The sequence below is a fragment of the Andrena cerasifolii genome, chromosome 8 (assembly GCF_050908995.1).
Source record: "Andrena cerasifolii isolate SP2316 chromosome 8, iyAndCera1_principal, whole genome shotgun sequence".
Classification (NCBI taxonomy): domain Eukaryota; kingdom Metazoa; phylum Arthropoda; class Insecta; order Hymenoptera; family Andrenidae; genus Andrena; species Andrena cerasifolii.
The window spans coordinates 2,788,673-2,805,711 of NC_135125.1; the positions used below are offsets into that span (position 1 = coordinate 2,788,673).

The window sequence follows — 17,039 nt, forward strand, 5'->3', positions numbered from 1 at the left end:
CATTCCAAGTCGCGAAATGCCTGCTTTCCATAAATACAACTACGGATCACACGATGTTGAAGATATCCATGGCAACTAGTTGGACGTGTTTTCACTTCTTTTGTCCGTTGCCGGTCGCGTATTTTGACCTTTACAAGAATTAGGATTCCGAATTTTGCACTTGGATTTTCTTTTAATTTTGCCGATTTAGAAGTCCCGTTGCGATAGCTGCAATATAAAAAATGTTATACACCGTCCATGGGAAATAAAGGAAAGGTGTTCCTGAAGGTTTGGTCCTAAGTGTATTATGCTTTTTCTCTATTTTCTTGATACCAATAACATATATACGACCCATAGTATATGTAAAAACGAATTGAAATAATTGTTTACCGACGACATTTCGTTATTAATATTCTGAAAAAATCTTCAAGTAATTCATAACAGAAAGACTCTCGGCACCCTAGTTCAGGACCATATTTATAACGTTTAACCACAGTCCATAAAACGTAAAGTTGTTGAGTTGCATTCAATTTACAATTAGGTGGGCATGAATTGGCGCCAAGCAGGGAAGTCCAAATCCTAGATTTAATATTTAATGACAGACTAACTTCGGGGTAAACATCTTCAATGTTTATAACTCTGCAAAGGAAAGCACTTTAGATATCCTGGAGCCCATAAGTAACACAGGTACAGGTTTCGTTTTTGGAGCCTTCCACATGGACTCTAAATTAACACCCTTCGAGAAAGCCAATCTAACAACTCTCAAAAATCTGTTATTGTTATTATTAGTTAGCGCAAAAAAAGTCCGATTGGATCTACCTTGGAATCCGATATACCATTTATCATTTATGTTTGCTTGTTTTCGTTCTAGATTCACGACAGAAAGTTTGGTTGAAATTAGCGTCACTATAAATCTGACCTCGCCTGGTCTGCCTCCACTACGCAGTAGAAATTGCCACGAAACCCACCGGACAAGATACAATATGCATTTGCGTTAGGTATTACTATCCTCACGATTTTCCTGTGAATGGAAAATATACAGGGTGGGTCACCTGATTTTGTCATCTTGATTTACGTCAATATTATTACCTGTAGAAACAAATGGAATAAGGTAAAGGTGCATGGTTTTCGGGGGGACATAAGATTTGTTAAATTAAATTTTTCTAGCTGGAGACGCTTCGGAGATTTGAAGGTGACTTTTGATATTTTAAATCGCAAAATATGTGTTTTTTATAGAAGAATTGTAGTACATTATTTTCTCAATACAACCATTCCAGGTCCTAATGGTCCAGCTTTGGTAGTTGATTAGTTATATGAATCAGTTTTTTAAATTTGCAATATTTTTCGAACAACATAAGCGATCTTCATTTTTTTTTAATGGACTGTCAATGCTAAGTCAACGATATTATTCGAAATTTATTACAAAATTGAAATATTAATGTAAATAATAATTGTGCTGTTTATAAACAGTGATTTAATTTTTTGCTTTTCATCGTGTCTACAAGTTAATATGATAAAAAAATTCTCTCTTCAAAATCCGGTAAAGGTCTGGACGAAAGAAATATTGATTTTGAAAATAATGAAGTCAGAGACGTTTGTGCTTCTGAAGAGAAGATGGAACAACGCACATCTTTGAGCGTTACTAAATTCGAATGTAATGAATTTTCTAGTGAAAAGGGGAGATACTAAGTTAAATTTTGAAATCCCAAATAACACGTTCCAATAATAATTACGAGATCTTACTCACTTGGGCCTAATTTAAACCAACACAACACAAAGTGTGTATCTTAAACAGACTGTATAATGATAACTCCGGTGTACCACTTGCAGTTTGAATTAACAAACGAATTTTTAAACTACTAAAAAAAATTGTTATTGGAACATCCTCTAGCTTTTCTTTTTTTGTTATTTGAAAATAAAATTATCATCATTCAGTGACACAAAACTATCGAAAATTAAATCAATTAAATTTCAAGGAGATCTTTTATGCACAACTATCACCACGAGGTAAATAAATAAATAAGGGAATATTAATTTTCAAATAAATCCTACTTTCCTATAAGAGATTTCAATTGTATCTCAATGACATCTTAAGAGTCATATCACCAGTACATGAACTTTAAAAAATTACACCCTTTTTCAATATAAGTATCTGAATTATTAAATATAAGAAATCTCTTTAGAAATGTACCTATTTCTAAATAGGAGAGGACCATACCCATGGCAATGACCATTGGATAAAAAGATCTTACACATTCATATCTCATAATTTAAACTGAACCGAACAAGCATAACTCTCGTAATTAAATTTTCTTGGTAAACCGTTTATGAAGTTGCAAAAAGTTTATTAGCAAAAGAGACGTATTTCATTTTTCGACACGACCGTATAATGTTTCTGAACAGCTAATATATATAGCAATGTGTCTTACCCTATTTTAAGAAATTAAACATATACAACAATATAAAGTGGTCAACAAAATGAACTCCAAAGTATGGATGAAAGAAAAACCCGAAGGACGAACAGTTATTTTTAGTTACAAATAATAGAGCCTTCCTTTATGGGAATGAAGCGTATGTATATATATAAATACATTATAATATATCTACCCTATTATATAAAATTGAAGTTGCATACTTTGAAATGCAGTTTCTCAGTAAATATGAACTGTACGTACAAGAGTGTTACGTCACTTTGTTCGTCTTGGCGAGAGGAAGGTTCTAACGTTTTTATTTTTTTAAAATACTGATTTTTAAATAATAGTAGGTCGGGACGCGACCGCCAGGTGGCGACCGCTTCTCGCTTGCGAAACAGCACCGCGGCGGGAATAAGTGGCCGAGGCCTCTCGAGTTTACTAATTGCAGATTACAGATTATGAATCAGTCGCGCTAATATTTCGGGCGAAGCCGAGACGGGGGATTCTACTGTATGTATAAAGTTGACCTGTGTATCTTATAAAACATGCATTAATGTACAGTGGCGGACGAAAGAAAGTTTACAATTTTTAAAATCGCAAACTTTTTAGAATTGGTCCAAACGACATGAGTTTTTTTTGAGAAGCTAGAAGGATTAGTTTGTTAAGTGACGTTTTTCGTCGTTTTGAAAAAAATGCAATTAAAAAAACCCGTTTGTAGATTGAAGTAAGTTGTGTACACATGCCTAAAATTTCATCAAAATCGGTTAACGTTGCTCTGAGCTATAAATGCTTAAAGATCGCAGAATAAGGTAAAAAATAGCGATATTTCCGAAATCAGCGATTTTCGACCTTATTCCGCGATTTTTAAGCGTTTATCAATCTACAAACGAGGTTTTTGAATTTTCATTACAGGCTCACAAAAAATATTTAAAAAATGACATTTACTATTTTTTTTGCTATTCCGACTAATTGCATTTTTCTTCCAAACGACGAAACACGCCACTTAGCAAACTAATCCTCCTAGTTTCTAAAAAAAAAATCTCATGTCGTTTGGGCCAATTCTAAAAAAGTTATGCGATTTTAAGAGTTGTAAACTTTTCTTCGTTCGCCACTGTATACGTACTATGTGGGGAAAGAAGGGAAAATATTTAGCAAAAGTTATAGCACTTATTTCTGTTATTTAAATTTACACTCACAGTTAATGATTTTTCGAAGAAATACGTAACGAAATTCTTGTTAGGAGAAGTTTCATTGGTTTCCATAGTATCATTACTTGTAGTAATTTTCTTTTGGAATAACACTATTCGTAAGCATATTACCAATGTGAACGAACCTTAATGGAGGGTGGCATATCAGACAGACTGAAGTAGCACGGATCAAATAGGATCCAGCTCCGTAATGGATCTTAAATAATAAGATGATAGAGACACATCGCTGAATCGAAGTATGTAGTGGGATGCATCTACAAACACTTTCCTTTTACCAGACGGGGAATAGAAGTGGAAACGGGGAGAAGACGATCATGATATGGACATTCTGTGAATTTCATCCTTCTATCGTGCAAACCGCGGTTCGTACGTTGCATTGCAAGAGAAGTCAACGCATGCACGCTGGAAGCGGAAATTTATTATAGAATTTGCATGCAGAAGACCCGCATTTCCAAGATAATCTTGCCACCCTCCTCTACAACTGCATGATGCGATAGTTGCATAGAGAGAATAAAGCCTCTGTTTTCATTTATTTCGCCGTTATGCGCGGTTTGAATTATGAATAAATTTGCTGAAATGTACCATGGTCAGTAGTTTTCAGGAAAATGACGTTCACTCGCGTGTATAATTTTACAGAACACACGAGTTTTCACCCTTGTACAATACAATTTTTTCGGTGATGATACGATTTTTATTAATTTTTAAAAGTAGGTAATGTTTAGTGACAAGTTTAGCGTGTAACGGTATAGAAAAAAAATAGGATAAATATTTTTAAATTTTGTATGAAACATGCATTTGTAGTCCTTATAATGTAGACGTGTAACATTAATGGGAATGAATCCTTGAAACACAGCAGCGGCCTATGGAAACGTTTCACTTTATCTAATTGCAGAGGATTTGTAATTTGAATTTGAGAAGAGAATTTGGAATTACACGTTTGACAGTTTATGTGTTGCTCGACGAATTGTTACGATTCGTCAGTTACATAGTTTTATTTCGATTTGAATGGTTAGCACTTAAGAGGACCACCTGCTGGTCTAAAAGTCGATTTCTTTTATTTCATTTTTCGCATGTTCAACCTTTTAGAAATGCGTGTTTAAAGGGATTTGCTGAAATTCGTAAAATTCCCGAAGTTATAGGCATTTGAGTAGCGGCAAATGCATGGGTCAAGGTACATCTACACGATGACACTTTTGTGTCTAGATCAAGTGTCTTTTGGGTCTAGCTAGAGCTAGTTTCAGTGTCTTCAGTCTAGCTAGAGCTAGTTTCAGTGTCTTCAGTCTAGCTAGAGCTAGTTTCAGTGTCTTCAGTCTAGATAGAGCTAGTTTCAGTGTCTTCAGTCTAGATAGAGCTAGTTTCAGTGTCTTCAGTCTAGATAGAGCTAGTTTCAGTGTCTTCAGTCTACCTAGAGCTAGTTTCAGTGTCTTCAGTCTAGATAGAGCTAGTTTCAGTGTCTTCAGTCTATATAGAGCTAGTTTCAGTGTCTTTAGTCTAGATAGAGCTAGTTTCAGTGTTTTCAGTCGAGATACAGCTAGTTTCAGTGTCTTCAGTCCAGATAGAGCTAGTTTCAGTGTCTTCAGTCTAGATAGAGCTAGTTTCAGTGTCTTCAGTCTAGATAGAGCTAGTTTCAGTGTCTTCAGTCTAGATAGAGCTAGTTTCAGTGTCTTCAGTCTACCTAGAGCTAGTTTCAGTGTCTTCAGTCTAGATAGAGCTAGTTTCAGTGTCTTCAGTCTATATAGAGCTAGTTTCAGTGTCTTTAGTCTAGATAGAGCTAGTTTCAGTGTTTTCAGTCGAGATACAGCTAGTTTCAGTGTCTTCAGTCGAGATACAGCTAGTTTCAGTGTCTTCAGTCTAGCTAGAGCTAGTTTCAGTGTCTTCAGTCTAGATAGAACTAGTTTCAGTGTCTTTAGTCTAGATAGAGCTAGTTTCAGTGTCTTCAGTCTAGATAGAGCTAGTTTCAGTGTCTTCAGTCTACCTAGAGCTAGTTTCAGTGTCTTCAGTCTAGATAGAGCTAGTTTCAGTGTCTTCAGTCTATATAGAGCTAGTTTCAGTGTCTTTAGTCTAGATAGAGCTAGTTTCAGTGTTTTCAGTCGAGATACAGCTAGTTTCAGTGTCTTCAGTCCAGATAGAGCTAGTTTCAGTGTCTTCAGTCTAGATAGAGCTAGTTTCAGTGTTTTCAGTCGAGATACAGCTAGTTTCAGTGTCTTCAGTCCAGATAGAGCTAGTTTCAGTGTCTTCAGTCTAGCTAGAGCTAGTTTCAGTGTCTTCAGTCTAGATAGAGCTAGTTTCAGTGTCTTCAGTCTATATAGAGCTAGTTTCAGTGTCTTTAGTCTAGATAGAGCTAGTTTCAGTGTTTTCAGTCGAGATACAGCTAGTTTCAGTGTCTTCAGTCCAGATAGAGCTAGTTTCAGTGTCTTCAGTCTAGCTAGAGCTAGTTTCAGTGTCTTCAGTCTAGATAGAACTAGTTTCAGTGTCTTTAGTCTAGATAGAGCTAGTTTCAGTGTCTTCAGTCTAGATAGAGCTAGTTTCAGTGTCTTCAGTCTACCTAGAGCTAGTTTCAGTGTCTTCAGTCTAGATAGAGCTAGTTTCAGTGTCTTCAGTCTATATAGAGCTAGTTTCAGTGTCTTTAGTCTAGATAGAGCTAGTTTCAGTGTTTTCAGTCGAGATACAGCTAGTTTCAGTGTCTTCAGTCCAGATAGAGCTAGTTTCAGTGTCTTCAGTCTAGCTAGAGCTAGTTTCAGTGTCTTCAGTCTAGATAGAGCTAGTTTCAGTGTCTTCAGTCTATATAGAGCTAGTTTCAGTGTCTTTAGTCTAGATAGAGCTAGTTTCAGTGTTTTCAGTCGAGATAGAGCTAGTTTCAGTGTCTTCAGTCGAGATAGAGCTAGTTTCAGTGTCTTCAGTCTAAATAGAGCTAGTTTCAGTGTCTTCAGTCGAGATAGAGCTAGTTTCAGTGTCTTCAGTCTAGCTCTAGTCAAATTCAGTATCGCGGACTGCTTTAGGCAGTTTCCAATCTTCCAGAAATTTTTTTCAATGTCGTATACACTTGATCTAGACACAAAAGTGTAGTCATGTAGATGCACCTTCACAACCGACCACTCGGCGCTCACGTAAAACTTTAAACGCGTTTTTCCCGAAACAGTGTTCTCAAACTCGGTGGGACCTGTATCTCCAAAAGCTAGTATCCGATTTGACTGAAACTTTTTATATTTTGAAGAATATACTTCTGGCTAGGGGGGATACCAGAAAAAATTACAAAAAATTGAAAATTTGTAATTTTCTAAGGCGTTGAAAGGATGAAAAATATAGGGAAAAAGTGATTTCAAACTTCAAGTGTCGTTGTTTTTTAAATAAAAGTCATTTTTGTATTTTTTTCTGGTTTCCCCCTAGCCAGAAGTATATTCTCCAAAATAAAAAAAGTTTCATTCGAATCGGATAATAAGTTTTGGAGTTACAGGTCCTACCGATTTGGATGATTTTTTTTACGCCTTGACTTTAACGACTCTCCAGTGCCGTCTGCAATGATTGGTTAAAAAACAAAAAATATATTTCTATAACATAAGACATTCTTAATACAATGCAAAAAGTCCCATTAAATTATATATAGTAGTTTTCCTTTAATTAATTCTTAAAGATCACCTATTTTTTGGGGCTCTAGACCGCAAGGTCCCCTTAAAATAATTTCTGAAACATAACATTTTTGAAGGGCAATGTTTTTGACACGTTACGGGGCGAACCTTGTCTTACGTACTGCCGTTCAGACAGTAAGGGGCACTGACTCCTGGATATGCAATCTTGCTGACCAAATCTGTCTGAGCCTTTAGACCCAACGGCGTACTGCAATCTAATTTTTACCGAAAGGTTTGAAAATGATCCGTACTAAAAACATAAACGTACAGTTCACTCTATCCAAAAAAAGGGTGTTATGGATAATTCGTTCGTTTCTATATTTCCTACAATTCTTCATTCCTGCCTGACAAAATGTCAGAATCCAGTCTGAGACTTTTGAAAGGCTAACTAAAATTAATAAGGACACAAAGAAAGACTACAGACAGTAATGTTCCCCGGTTAAAAATTGTTTGTACTAATCAGGAAATATTATTTATGAATCAAAAAATTAAATAAAGCCGTTTATGCGATTCTGTAAAGTAGAAATTGACTTTATATAGGTTCATATGTATACATATGTACGTGGTTCGATAAAAGAATATCCGGACTGCAAACATACCTCAATATTTAGTAAGTGGGTGGGGAAAGTAGTGGCTGCAATATTGTTACACCAGCTTTTAACAATTGACTGTCGTTGAGGGAGCATTGAGAAGTAATTTCTTCTGAGAGTGATAGTGTTCTTTGTGATTCCATTTTTTTAAGCCAGCGATTTTTAAGCTGGAGCTAATTGAAGAGCAGCGAGTTGTGTCAAAGTTGGTGAGCCAGCGATAGAAACACTAAACACTTCAAATACTGAAAAGCGCTTTCGGAAGTGGCCTGAGCTTTGGAAAAATGAATCGCGGATGTTGTATCACGACAATGTATGATCTCACACCTCCCTCCTGGTTCGACAGTTTTCAGCCACAAATAAAGTCATCCTCATTCCCCACCCACCATACTCACCTGATTTAACTCCCGTTGAGTTCTTTTTGCTTCCAACAATGAAAAGCTCATTAAACGAACGCCGTTTTCAAACAATTGACGAAATAAAATAAAATACGAAGGTCGATCAAAAATCGATTTCCAAAAGTGCCTATAAGGAAAGGTCCCAAAAGTGGAAAAGGCGTTAGCAATGGTGTATGGCTGCTTAAGGGGGCTACTTTTAAGGCGATCATTTAAATTCAGCATATATTCAAGATTATATAAATAAAGTGTTATAGCTGTAGTCTAGGTGTTTTTTTTATTACATCTCGTAAATACAGGGTGGTTCACTACAAGTGGCAAACCTGTTCAGGGGTGATTCTACAGGCCAAAATAAGGCGAAAATATAGAATGAAATTTTTTAGTATCATGCTCCGCTTTCGAGAAAATTGATTTCGAATTTTAGCCGAGTACACGTGCACCAAAGTAGGGTTTAGGCGCCTCAGGGGCAAGCGTACTCGGCTAAAAGTCAAAGTCAATTTTCTCGAAAACGAAGCGCGATGTTAAAAAATTTGATTCTATATTTTGGCCTGTAGAATTACCCCTTAAAAGGATTGCCACTTGTGGTGAAACAGCCTGTACATAACGTTCTATATGTATGAGTTTTCTTTTGTTTGTACACCGTAAACTGGGGGATCATTGGCAGGTTTTTGAAACATTTTGTTATATACTGTAAAAATTAACACGTTTACATTTGCTTTAAGTACACTATCATAACATTGCATCTTTTGTGATTGTACTACAAGCGTCAAAGTGCATAAAATTTGTGTCCTTTTCCTTCTTTAATACATGTTAAAAACGTTACCGTACCGGGGTAACATTGGCACATCATATAAATAGCATTAACGTGTTAAGTTTTACTAATTTGAAGTCAGTAAGATACATTGACACTTAAATTTGTTTACTTTATTTTATTTCTTACATCTTAACTAAAATCTACTCGTAACATTGGCACAGCACATAAATCGCATTAACAGGATAAGTTTTACTAATCTGAGGTAAAACAATGTAACCCCGGCGTATGCCAACGTTACCCCGTGCTGCCAATGTTCCCCCAGTTTACGGTGCATACATAAACCACGCTGCTCCTTCAGAAATGGTATTCGTTGAAATGCAAAGTTCACGTAGAACGCGCTCAAGGGGTATCACGAGGAGTGTGAGTGAAATTTTTGTTTCAATCAGCAAAGATCATCCACCTGAAAAACATCCCTGACTCCTAGCAACGAGATATCTTATCGACGTTGATGCAACCTCTTGGAGTTGACGTTCCGGTTCATTATTCATATCAAGCCCTCTATATGTACGTAGGTACATAGCAAGCCTCCTCCTTCTCTAGCTTCTTCTTCACTGTTGCTCTTGCGTCTGCGTCTTCCCGCACGATAGCAAAGGACGACTTCGTGGGGGCCCGCATAAGTGTAAACATAGAGATGGATTTTTTGTAGCGTGTTCGGAGAAGTCAAAACCGCTTCAACGAATCTGACAACGCGCATTAATCGTTCTTGGAAGAAACTAAGGAAATATAGCCGCTGACACTGAAGAATGCGATAAAAGATCACAGAGTTACTGTACGTGCGATGAAGCGCGCCATACTTGTTTCTTTTTAACAGAAAACATATTATCAAATTAAAACCACGGGCACAATCTTGATACTGACGCGTTTCTATTGTACATTCATGCTCGTATTGATATGCTCGTTTCTGTTTTCAATTGCATTTTTATTTGCGTATCATCTTTTGCTTGAGGATTAGGACCTGCAGTTGAAGCGTTTTACATATATTATGTAACATGATTTTGGTTTATGTAGATATGAGTAAGCTTGAATTTGATGATAAATGTTACTGTTGCTAACTCTTCACAATTTTTATAATATTAATTTTCATAGTTGAACAAATAATGCTTGGTACACCCCTATACGTGTAATTAATAGTAATAATGTAACGACGTTACTGAAAATTAGTTTTTCTTATAGTTCTTCACTGGATATTGGTAAACATCATTCAGCAGTTGACGACTAGTAGTTTGTGATTATTACTTCGCATTTGGCGGTGGTAAATCCGTTGGAAGCCATTTCAGAATAGCTCGTTATATTCCGGTGAGTTGTAATAACCAGTGGTGATACTCGAGACGTTGTAACTTAGCCATAAATAATAGTAGTAACGCGTTAAATAATACTATATCATGAAACTTTACTAATTTTAATTTAACTGTAAATTAGAAAACTTACTTGTTCCTCACAATATTTATCGCTCAACTCATTGTTGTTAGTAATATGAGAGTAGGAAGATTTCAAAGTTTATATTTTAACACGTGTACTTATTTATTTCATAGGTGGAATGTACATTTTTACCTAATAATTTATTTGTTTAAAATATCTCCCATATAAAGTAGAATATTTAAGGTAGTGGAGAACAGCTTCTCGTAAGCATAAGAATTAGAAAATATAACTTTGAAATTTTTACAAAAATAATCTTTCCAGCTCTCTTGTATGTATATCAGGGCGGAGCGATACTATATAGGCGAAAATTTAAAGTTGAATTTTCAGTTGGCCTGGGAGCGGGATGGTTGTCTTTTGATTAACCAAACACAACTGTAAAAAAATTTTGGAAAAATATTCATGTCTGCAGGTTCCTTTTTCTCCTAAAAATGTAAAAAATAATATTCACATTGTCCAAATTTTTTTTACAGTTGTGTTTGGTTAATCAAAAGACAACTATCCCGCACCCAGGGCAACTGAAAATTCAAATTTAAATTTTCCGCTCCGCCCTAATGTACATGGAGTTACAAAGGTTGTGGGAATTAGCGAAAAGAACCTCATTCTTTGTACCAAACCATTTAAAGTTTTCTTGGAGGTATTTGACGCATAAAAAGAGTTTCCGAGGATGCTGCGCCATTGGGTGCTCGTGTGTGGACGCGGGGCAGTTTTAATAGCACCCGCGCGGGCATGGTCCCAGGACCCCAAACTCGAACGAAGGGTCCCAACCGAAACACAGTTCGGCTCATGCATCTGCATATAAATCACTGGTTGGACAGCCTTAAAAAGCCAGGGGCTATTGGGGATCCGCCAATAACCGCGAAAGATCGTCTTCGGTTTCTTCCGACGGCACGGATAAAAACGGCTTCCATATTGTATGTCTGCCTTTTTGCGAACAGTTGGAAAAACAAAGTCGGAGAAGAAAGGAACAATTGTGGACGCGGGAAGAATTTTGTATAGGTAGTCAAACGTATTAATGAAAATAAATGTGACCACGACGGAAGAACTTTTAAAAGCTAACAGGTGCTAAACAACATCAACTAAATACATTATTAAAATGTTGACGTCGTTATTGCAAAGCCACAGTGCACAGGTATTAATTTAAATACAACGTAGGGATCGTGTACTATTATTTACTACCTTAAAAATTTTGAATGAAGGGCTGAGACAGCCAGCTTGAGTTGCCATGATTGTTGTATTATTTATTTAATTCTTATTTGTATTGTTACTCCTGTGAACAATATAACACCATTTTTCTGTAATAACATATTCATGGTAGGTATAGAGAAATATACGCGTCTAAAGATTATAATTGCTCGAGAGATAAAGAGCATAAGCGATTGTATACACATAAATGTTTGTATTACACAGTTCAACAGCCATCTGGACTTGTAACATTCAATAGGCGTTTCTTATAGGTTTTCGTGCCCTGAAAACGAATCCGCAAACCGTTTGTCGCCATCACCCTCAGTTTTTGAGAAATTCGATTTTGAAAAAAAAAAATGAAAATTTTCAAATTGGAACATCTTTTATGTCAAATTATTCTATGAACCCTCCTGATTACAACGATATAAGTTATTATTGCATTATGAACATTTAAATATATTTAAAGATCGATCAAAGGGAAAAGGACACCCGAAATGCACCCATTTTTGAAGATATCTTTCAATTTATTTCCAAAACTAAGGGTCTAGGAGGTAATCTGACTATTCCATGAGATGCAGCAGACAATTTTCCGTCGGAAAGCATCAACAGAAGTGGTAAGTCACGTTTTGTTTTCAATAGAGAAGCGAAATAGTTTGGCAAAACGTGCGCCGTCGACAGTGGTTGTCAACGGCGGCGCGCGATCCACTGCCGCTCAGCGTAATACAATCGCTTAACGCGCGTGACAACCACTGTCGACGGCGCACGTTTTGCCAAACTATTTCGCTTCTGTGTTGAAAACAAAACGTGACTTACCACTTCTGTTGATGCTTTCCGATGGAAAAATGTCTGCTGCATCTCGTGGAATAGTCAGATTTCCTCCTAGACCCTTAATTTTAGAAATAAATTGAAAGATGTCTCCAAAAATGGGTGCATTTCGGGTGTCCTTTTCCCTTTTATCAATGTTTAAACATATTTAAATGTTCATAATGCAATATTAACTTATCGCGTTGAAAATTTGCAAATTTTTTCAAAATCGAATTTCTCAAAAACTGAGGGTGATAGCGACTAACGGTTTGCGGATTCGTTTTCAGGGCACGAAAACTTATAAGAAACGGCTATTGAATGTTACAAGTTCGAAAAAAAAGTCAAATTTTGTCGAACTGTGTTATAGGAAAAAAAGGTGTTTCATTTTCGTTCTGTGCCGAAGATTTTGTAGCTTCTTTTTATTACCTTCGCTTCTAAAGTCTCTAGTTGCGCCATTCTGGGTTCCAAAAGTTGCTGTTGCGAACCAGCACTAGTATGCAGCGCAGTCTGAAAGTCAAAGGAAAATTCAAGTTATAGTGTGATACTATCATACATGATAGCAATGTACGTGTATGTAGGTATGTATGCGTTTTCATAAACATCATTTTTATTACTTTGCATGCCTATGAGAACAAACGTAACGAGTATTTTAAAAGCAAGATTTTACACATCACTTTTTTATGTTTGTAGCAACCTGTCATGAAAGATATCAACAGAGTTTTATTTCTTAAAGTGTTTGGATTGTATTGCATTAAATCTGTCAAAATAGAATTTGAGCAGGATAAAATAGCGAGTCTTTAAAATTATTTAAAACCAAAGAGCGTGCGAGTTCTGCTACACACATTTGGAATTCTCTTGTAAAAAATATCGAATCACGTTATCTGTACCTTAAGAATCAAGTGGAAGCCCTTAAAGCTGGTCCTCGTGTTTTTATTTCGAAAAAAAAAGTAATCTCGATACATGTCAACAAAGAAAACAGTAGAAAAATCGTATTTGACAGTGAGCGGTATTTTGACGATACTTGAGGCATACTCAAGTGGTGAGTAAATTCGCAACGTTTATTGGTTTAGGTGTGCCCAGGTCCAGGCGGTTCTGAAGTGCCTGATCGCAACTTATGCAGCCCTGTAACGTGTAGCCAGTAGCACACTTGGCTACTTGACCTTCAACCTGAATGTGCCTCACGTATGTATATGTATACCTCACCGGTTTTACATTCTTTATTAGATTTGAAGTTTCTATAATTTCCTTTGTTTTCACGTATCGAGAACTTGGGCTTTAGATGTATGTAGGTGTACCGAGCAGTAATGAGGTCTAGAATGCGCATGCCCAAAGAGGTGGTGGAAATTGGTGGGGTGGCTAGTAATGAACTAAATTTGAGGTGATCTAACATCAAGGTATTGCTGCTAGGTGACGAGTAACTATTTAAGTACATATCTCCCACGGATTCCTTTGTTCCTTTCACCCCTTAAATTCTCTTATAAACCACATTGATTCTTGCTATTTATCACTTTCCTTTGAGAGGAGAAGAGCGTGTAAATCGAACGAAAAATAGAAACAAAAGTTCTTCCATAAATCGATTTTAAAACATTTTAAAAATATATTCTCAAAGTCATAGGCCGAAATTCAACTCCGTATCGATATTATAGCCTGATGAGTCAGCGCCCCTCCGAGCGTCGAGCGTACCTAAAACGCATTTTAAACACGTTTTTCTCGAAACCACGATTTCAAAATTGGCGTCGGGGGTAACTCAAAAACTATTTGACCGATCAATTTCAAATTTTGCACACTTTTAGTTTATAATATTCCCCAGAACATGAGCCTAAATATTTAACCACTTTTTTTAAACTAATAAAGCGCAGATTTTTTTGCGAAAATCGCACTTAATTGTTTGAAGTGCTGGCATTTTTAAAATATGCAATTTTGTACACCGTATTAGGTTCATATTCTTACAATTGTCAAATAAATTGAAAAAAAATTGTATTGGTCTGTTTCACATAATTACCAGAGACGCTATAACCAGCGCCGTTTTGCAACCTCGAAAAATAACCTATTTAAGATAGTGCTCTATTCCTTTTGCATTTATCATAATGTTACTCTCATACAAATTTTGTTTACTTGTTGTAACTTTAAATTAAGTACCCTTAATGTTCCAAAGGCATTAGCGCATTGATATTTTGAAAAAAAATCCTAAAAATTGATAAAAAAAGTAAGCCGTTTATACGGACTTCTTCCCTTAAGAATGTTACCATCTAATTCTCAGCATACAAATGCTTAATGAGATTTGACGCCTCTTATCGAATGTTTTCGAAAGATGCAGTAACTGTGGCATACTCTTTCACCCAAAAAGTTTATAATCTTAACCGTGTCCTCTAGTTTTGAATATCTGAATTGTTTTGGTTGATATTCTAAACAGTATTAGGTATATAGAAAATGTAATTTTACGTACAAAAGTAAATCCCAAGTGCGGGAATTAAATGTTTTCATCCAACAAAATTAAATGCGAAAATCTTTCAGGTAAGAATTAAGAAGATAAATTAAGAATTGGCAGAATGCGGCAGTAATGCAATAAAACTACAAATGCCATGAATCATTGTATTAAAAGAAATTGACACATACCTAGTTCGGTAGGTTTTTGCGAACGATGCTTTGTTTCCGAGAAAGTCGGTTTTGAAGATTTTTGGTCAAGAGCACGGGTAGGGGGGACCGGGGCAAAGTGAACCTCGGGGTAAAATGAGCTTTCTTAATTTATTCTTTAACAATAGAATATATTTACAAATTTTGGTGACGTAATAAATGTGTGTAATACTACAATGATAATTATGCACATTCAGATATTGAAAAATGGAAATTCATTTAAAAAATTAAAAATGAAGTTTTAGAGACTACCAATTGGTTTTTTTCTCAATTTAGCTTTTTGGATAAATGAGTCTTAAATGTGTTATTTTAACTCTAATTTTTTTCTGCGTGTTTATAAGAAGCTTATAAACATACATGTACACGCGTTTGAGAAAACATTAATCCTAACATTATTAAATAATTAATTTTCCACTGAGTACACATTCGGGGCAAAGTGACTGGGGTAAATTGAGCTGCAAAGGAAAGATGCGCCAGTGATGTGCGCAATGACCTAACCTGTCAGCTAGCTGGGAAACCACGCGGCGTGATGGAACAGAATCTAACCTCAAAAAAATGAAAAATCTGCTACAGTTTTTGACAACCACGGTTAAACAAAAAACAGAAACTGACGTCATCCTAGCGCAAGGGGTTAATAATTACCTATATCCTTAATTAAAAGTGTTGGGAGTTTTTGTTAGTAACTCTGTTTAAGTTGGTAACGAGTGTCCATTATATGGCGGTAGGTGTTATGGTGGCTCTTCCGGTGATGTAGAACCGAATGTAAAATGTAAAAGTGGTCCGCATTGAGTTTAAGAGTAAAACAAAGTAATAAGTTTATTTGCAAAGTATTTATATACATATATATTTTCGTTTGTATCAGTTAAAGTCAAATACATTTCAATATAGTGTTTAACAAACATAACTGAGAATATTTATTTTCACAAACCACGAGGCTACCAACAAAAACTCGAATTTTATTTCAGCTCACTTTACCCCAGATAGTAGCTCACTTTACCCCATATATCTAAGAAACTCATATAAACCCTTCTCAAATCAAGTCTCATAATTATAAAAATTTAAAATAATTCACTTATAGGAAAATTTAAAAAAAAATATTTAAAAAATACATGGAAACAAAAAATAGATTCAATTCAGATAATTAGATATTCTACTTAAATAAAATAAATAACTTAAAAATAATCCATGTAAATACATCTTTAAAATTAAAATTTTATCAAAATTCATTAGTATAAATAAATATTTCCTGTAAATTAAGTTTATATATGGGGTAAAGTGGTCGTTTTGGCATTTTCTTTTCAAGTTGAATTCTAATATACTTTAAGTTTATTTTAAGTATTGCTATTCTTCATTTATCAATAGTAATGTTCAGATTATATTATAAATTTATTTCCACACATTTTTATTGAAAGGGAAAAATTTCATTCCCCTTCAAACTTTTTTCGCGTCACTTTGCTCCGGTCTCCCCTACTCGATAGATCGTTCGAAAGAAGTTATTCTACAATTTCAACTGGTTTTAGCTTAAGAATTCATTTCATCTGCAATGATACTTTATTTACTGCCACATTTCGTGACGTTTTAGTCAATTTAAGAATGTTTGAACCCGATTTACTCAAGAGGGGTAGGCGAGACCGGGGCTAGTTGACTAATTTTTTACATATCTATTTTTTATAAATCAACCATTGGTATTTTGTTGATTTGTTGCATACCAAAAGTTTACAAATTTCATTAGGTATACAGGCTTAATTTTGAAAATTGTTTTAATTAAGTCTAGGTTGTAGTTTTTATTATATTTAGAGTAGTGAGACGAATAAGTTAACAAACCCCGGCTGCGGGATTAGTTGACAACTATGATGGGGTTAGTTGACTTGACATTTACTTTTCAATTTTAACCCATTACCTGCGACAGGCATATATATACGCTGCAAATTCCATCAATATACTGTACGAAAGGCGTACATATTTATCCTAGGACCA

The 17,039-nt window shown here is 35.5% G+C and overlaps 1 protein-coding gene across 4 annotated transcripts in view; it reads right to left on the minus strand.

Annotated features, from left to right (window-relative positions):
• Positions 1–17,039, minus strand: part of Sprt (PDZ domain-containing protein sprite) — a 115,664-nt gene that overhangs the window by 30,595 nt on the left and 68,030 nt on the right. For 2 of the 4 annotated variants that reach the window (XM_076818250.1, XM_076818254.1), the window contains exon 4: positions 12,855–12,935. The exons of the other annotated variants lie outside the window; for them this stretch is intronic. In XM_076818250.1, coding sequence (XP_076674365.1) covers positions 12,855–12,935 — 81 coding nt within the window. The remainder of the gene's footprint in view (positions 1–12,854; positions 12,936–17,039) is intronic. 4 annotated transcript variants of the gene reach the window in all.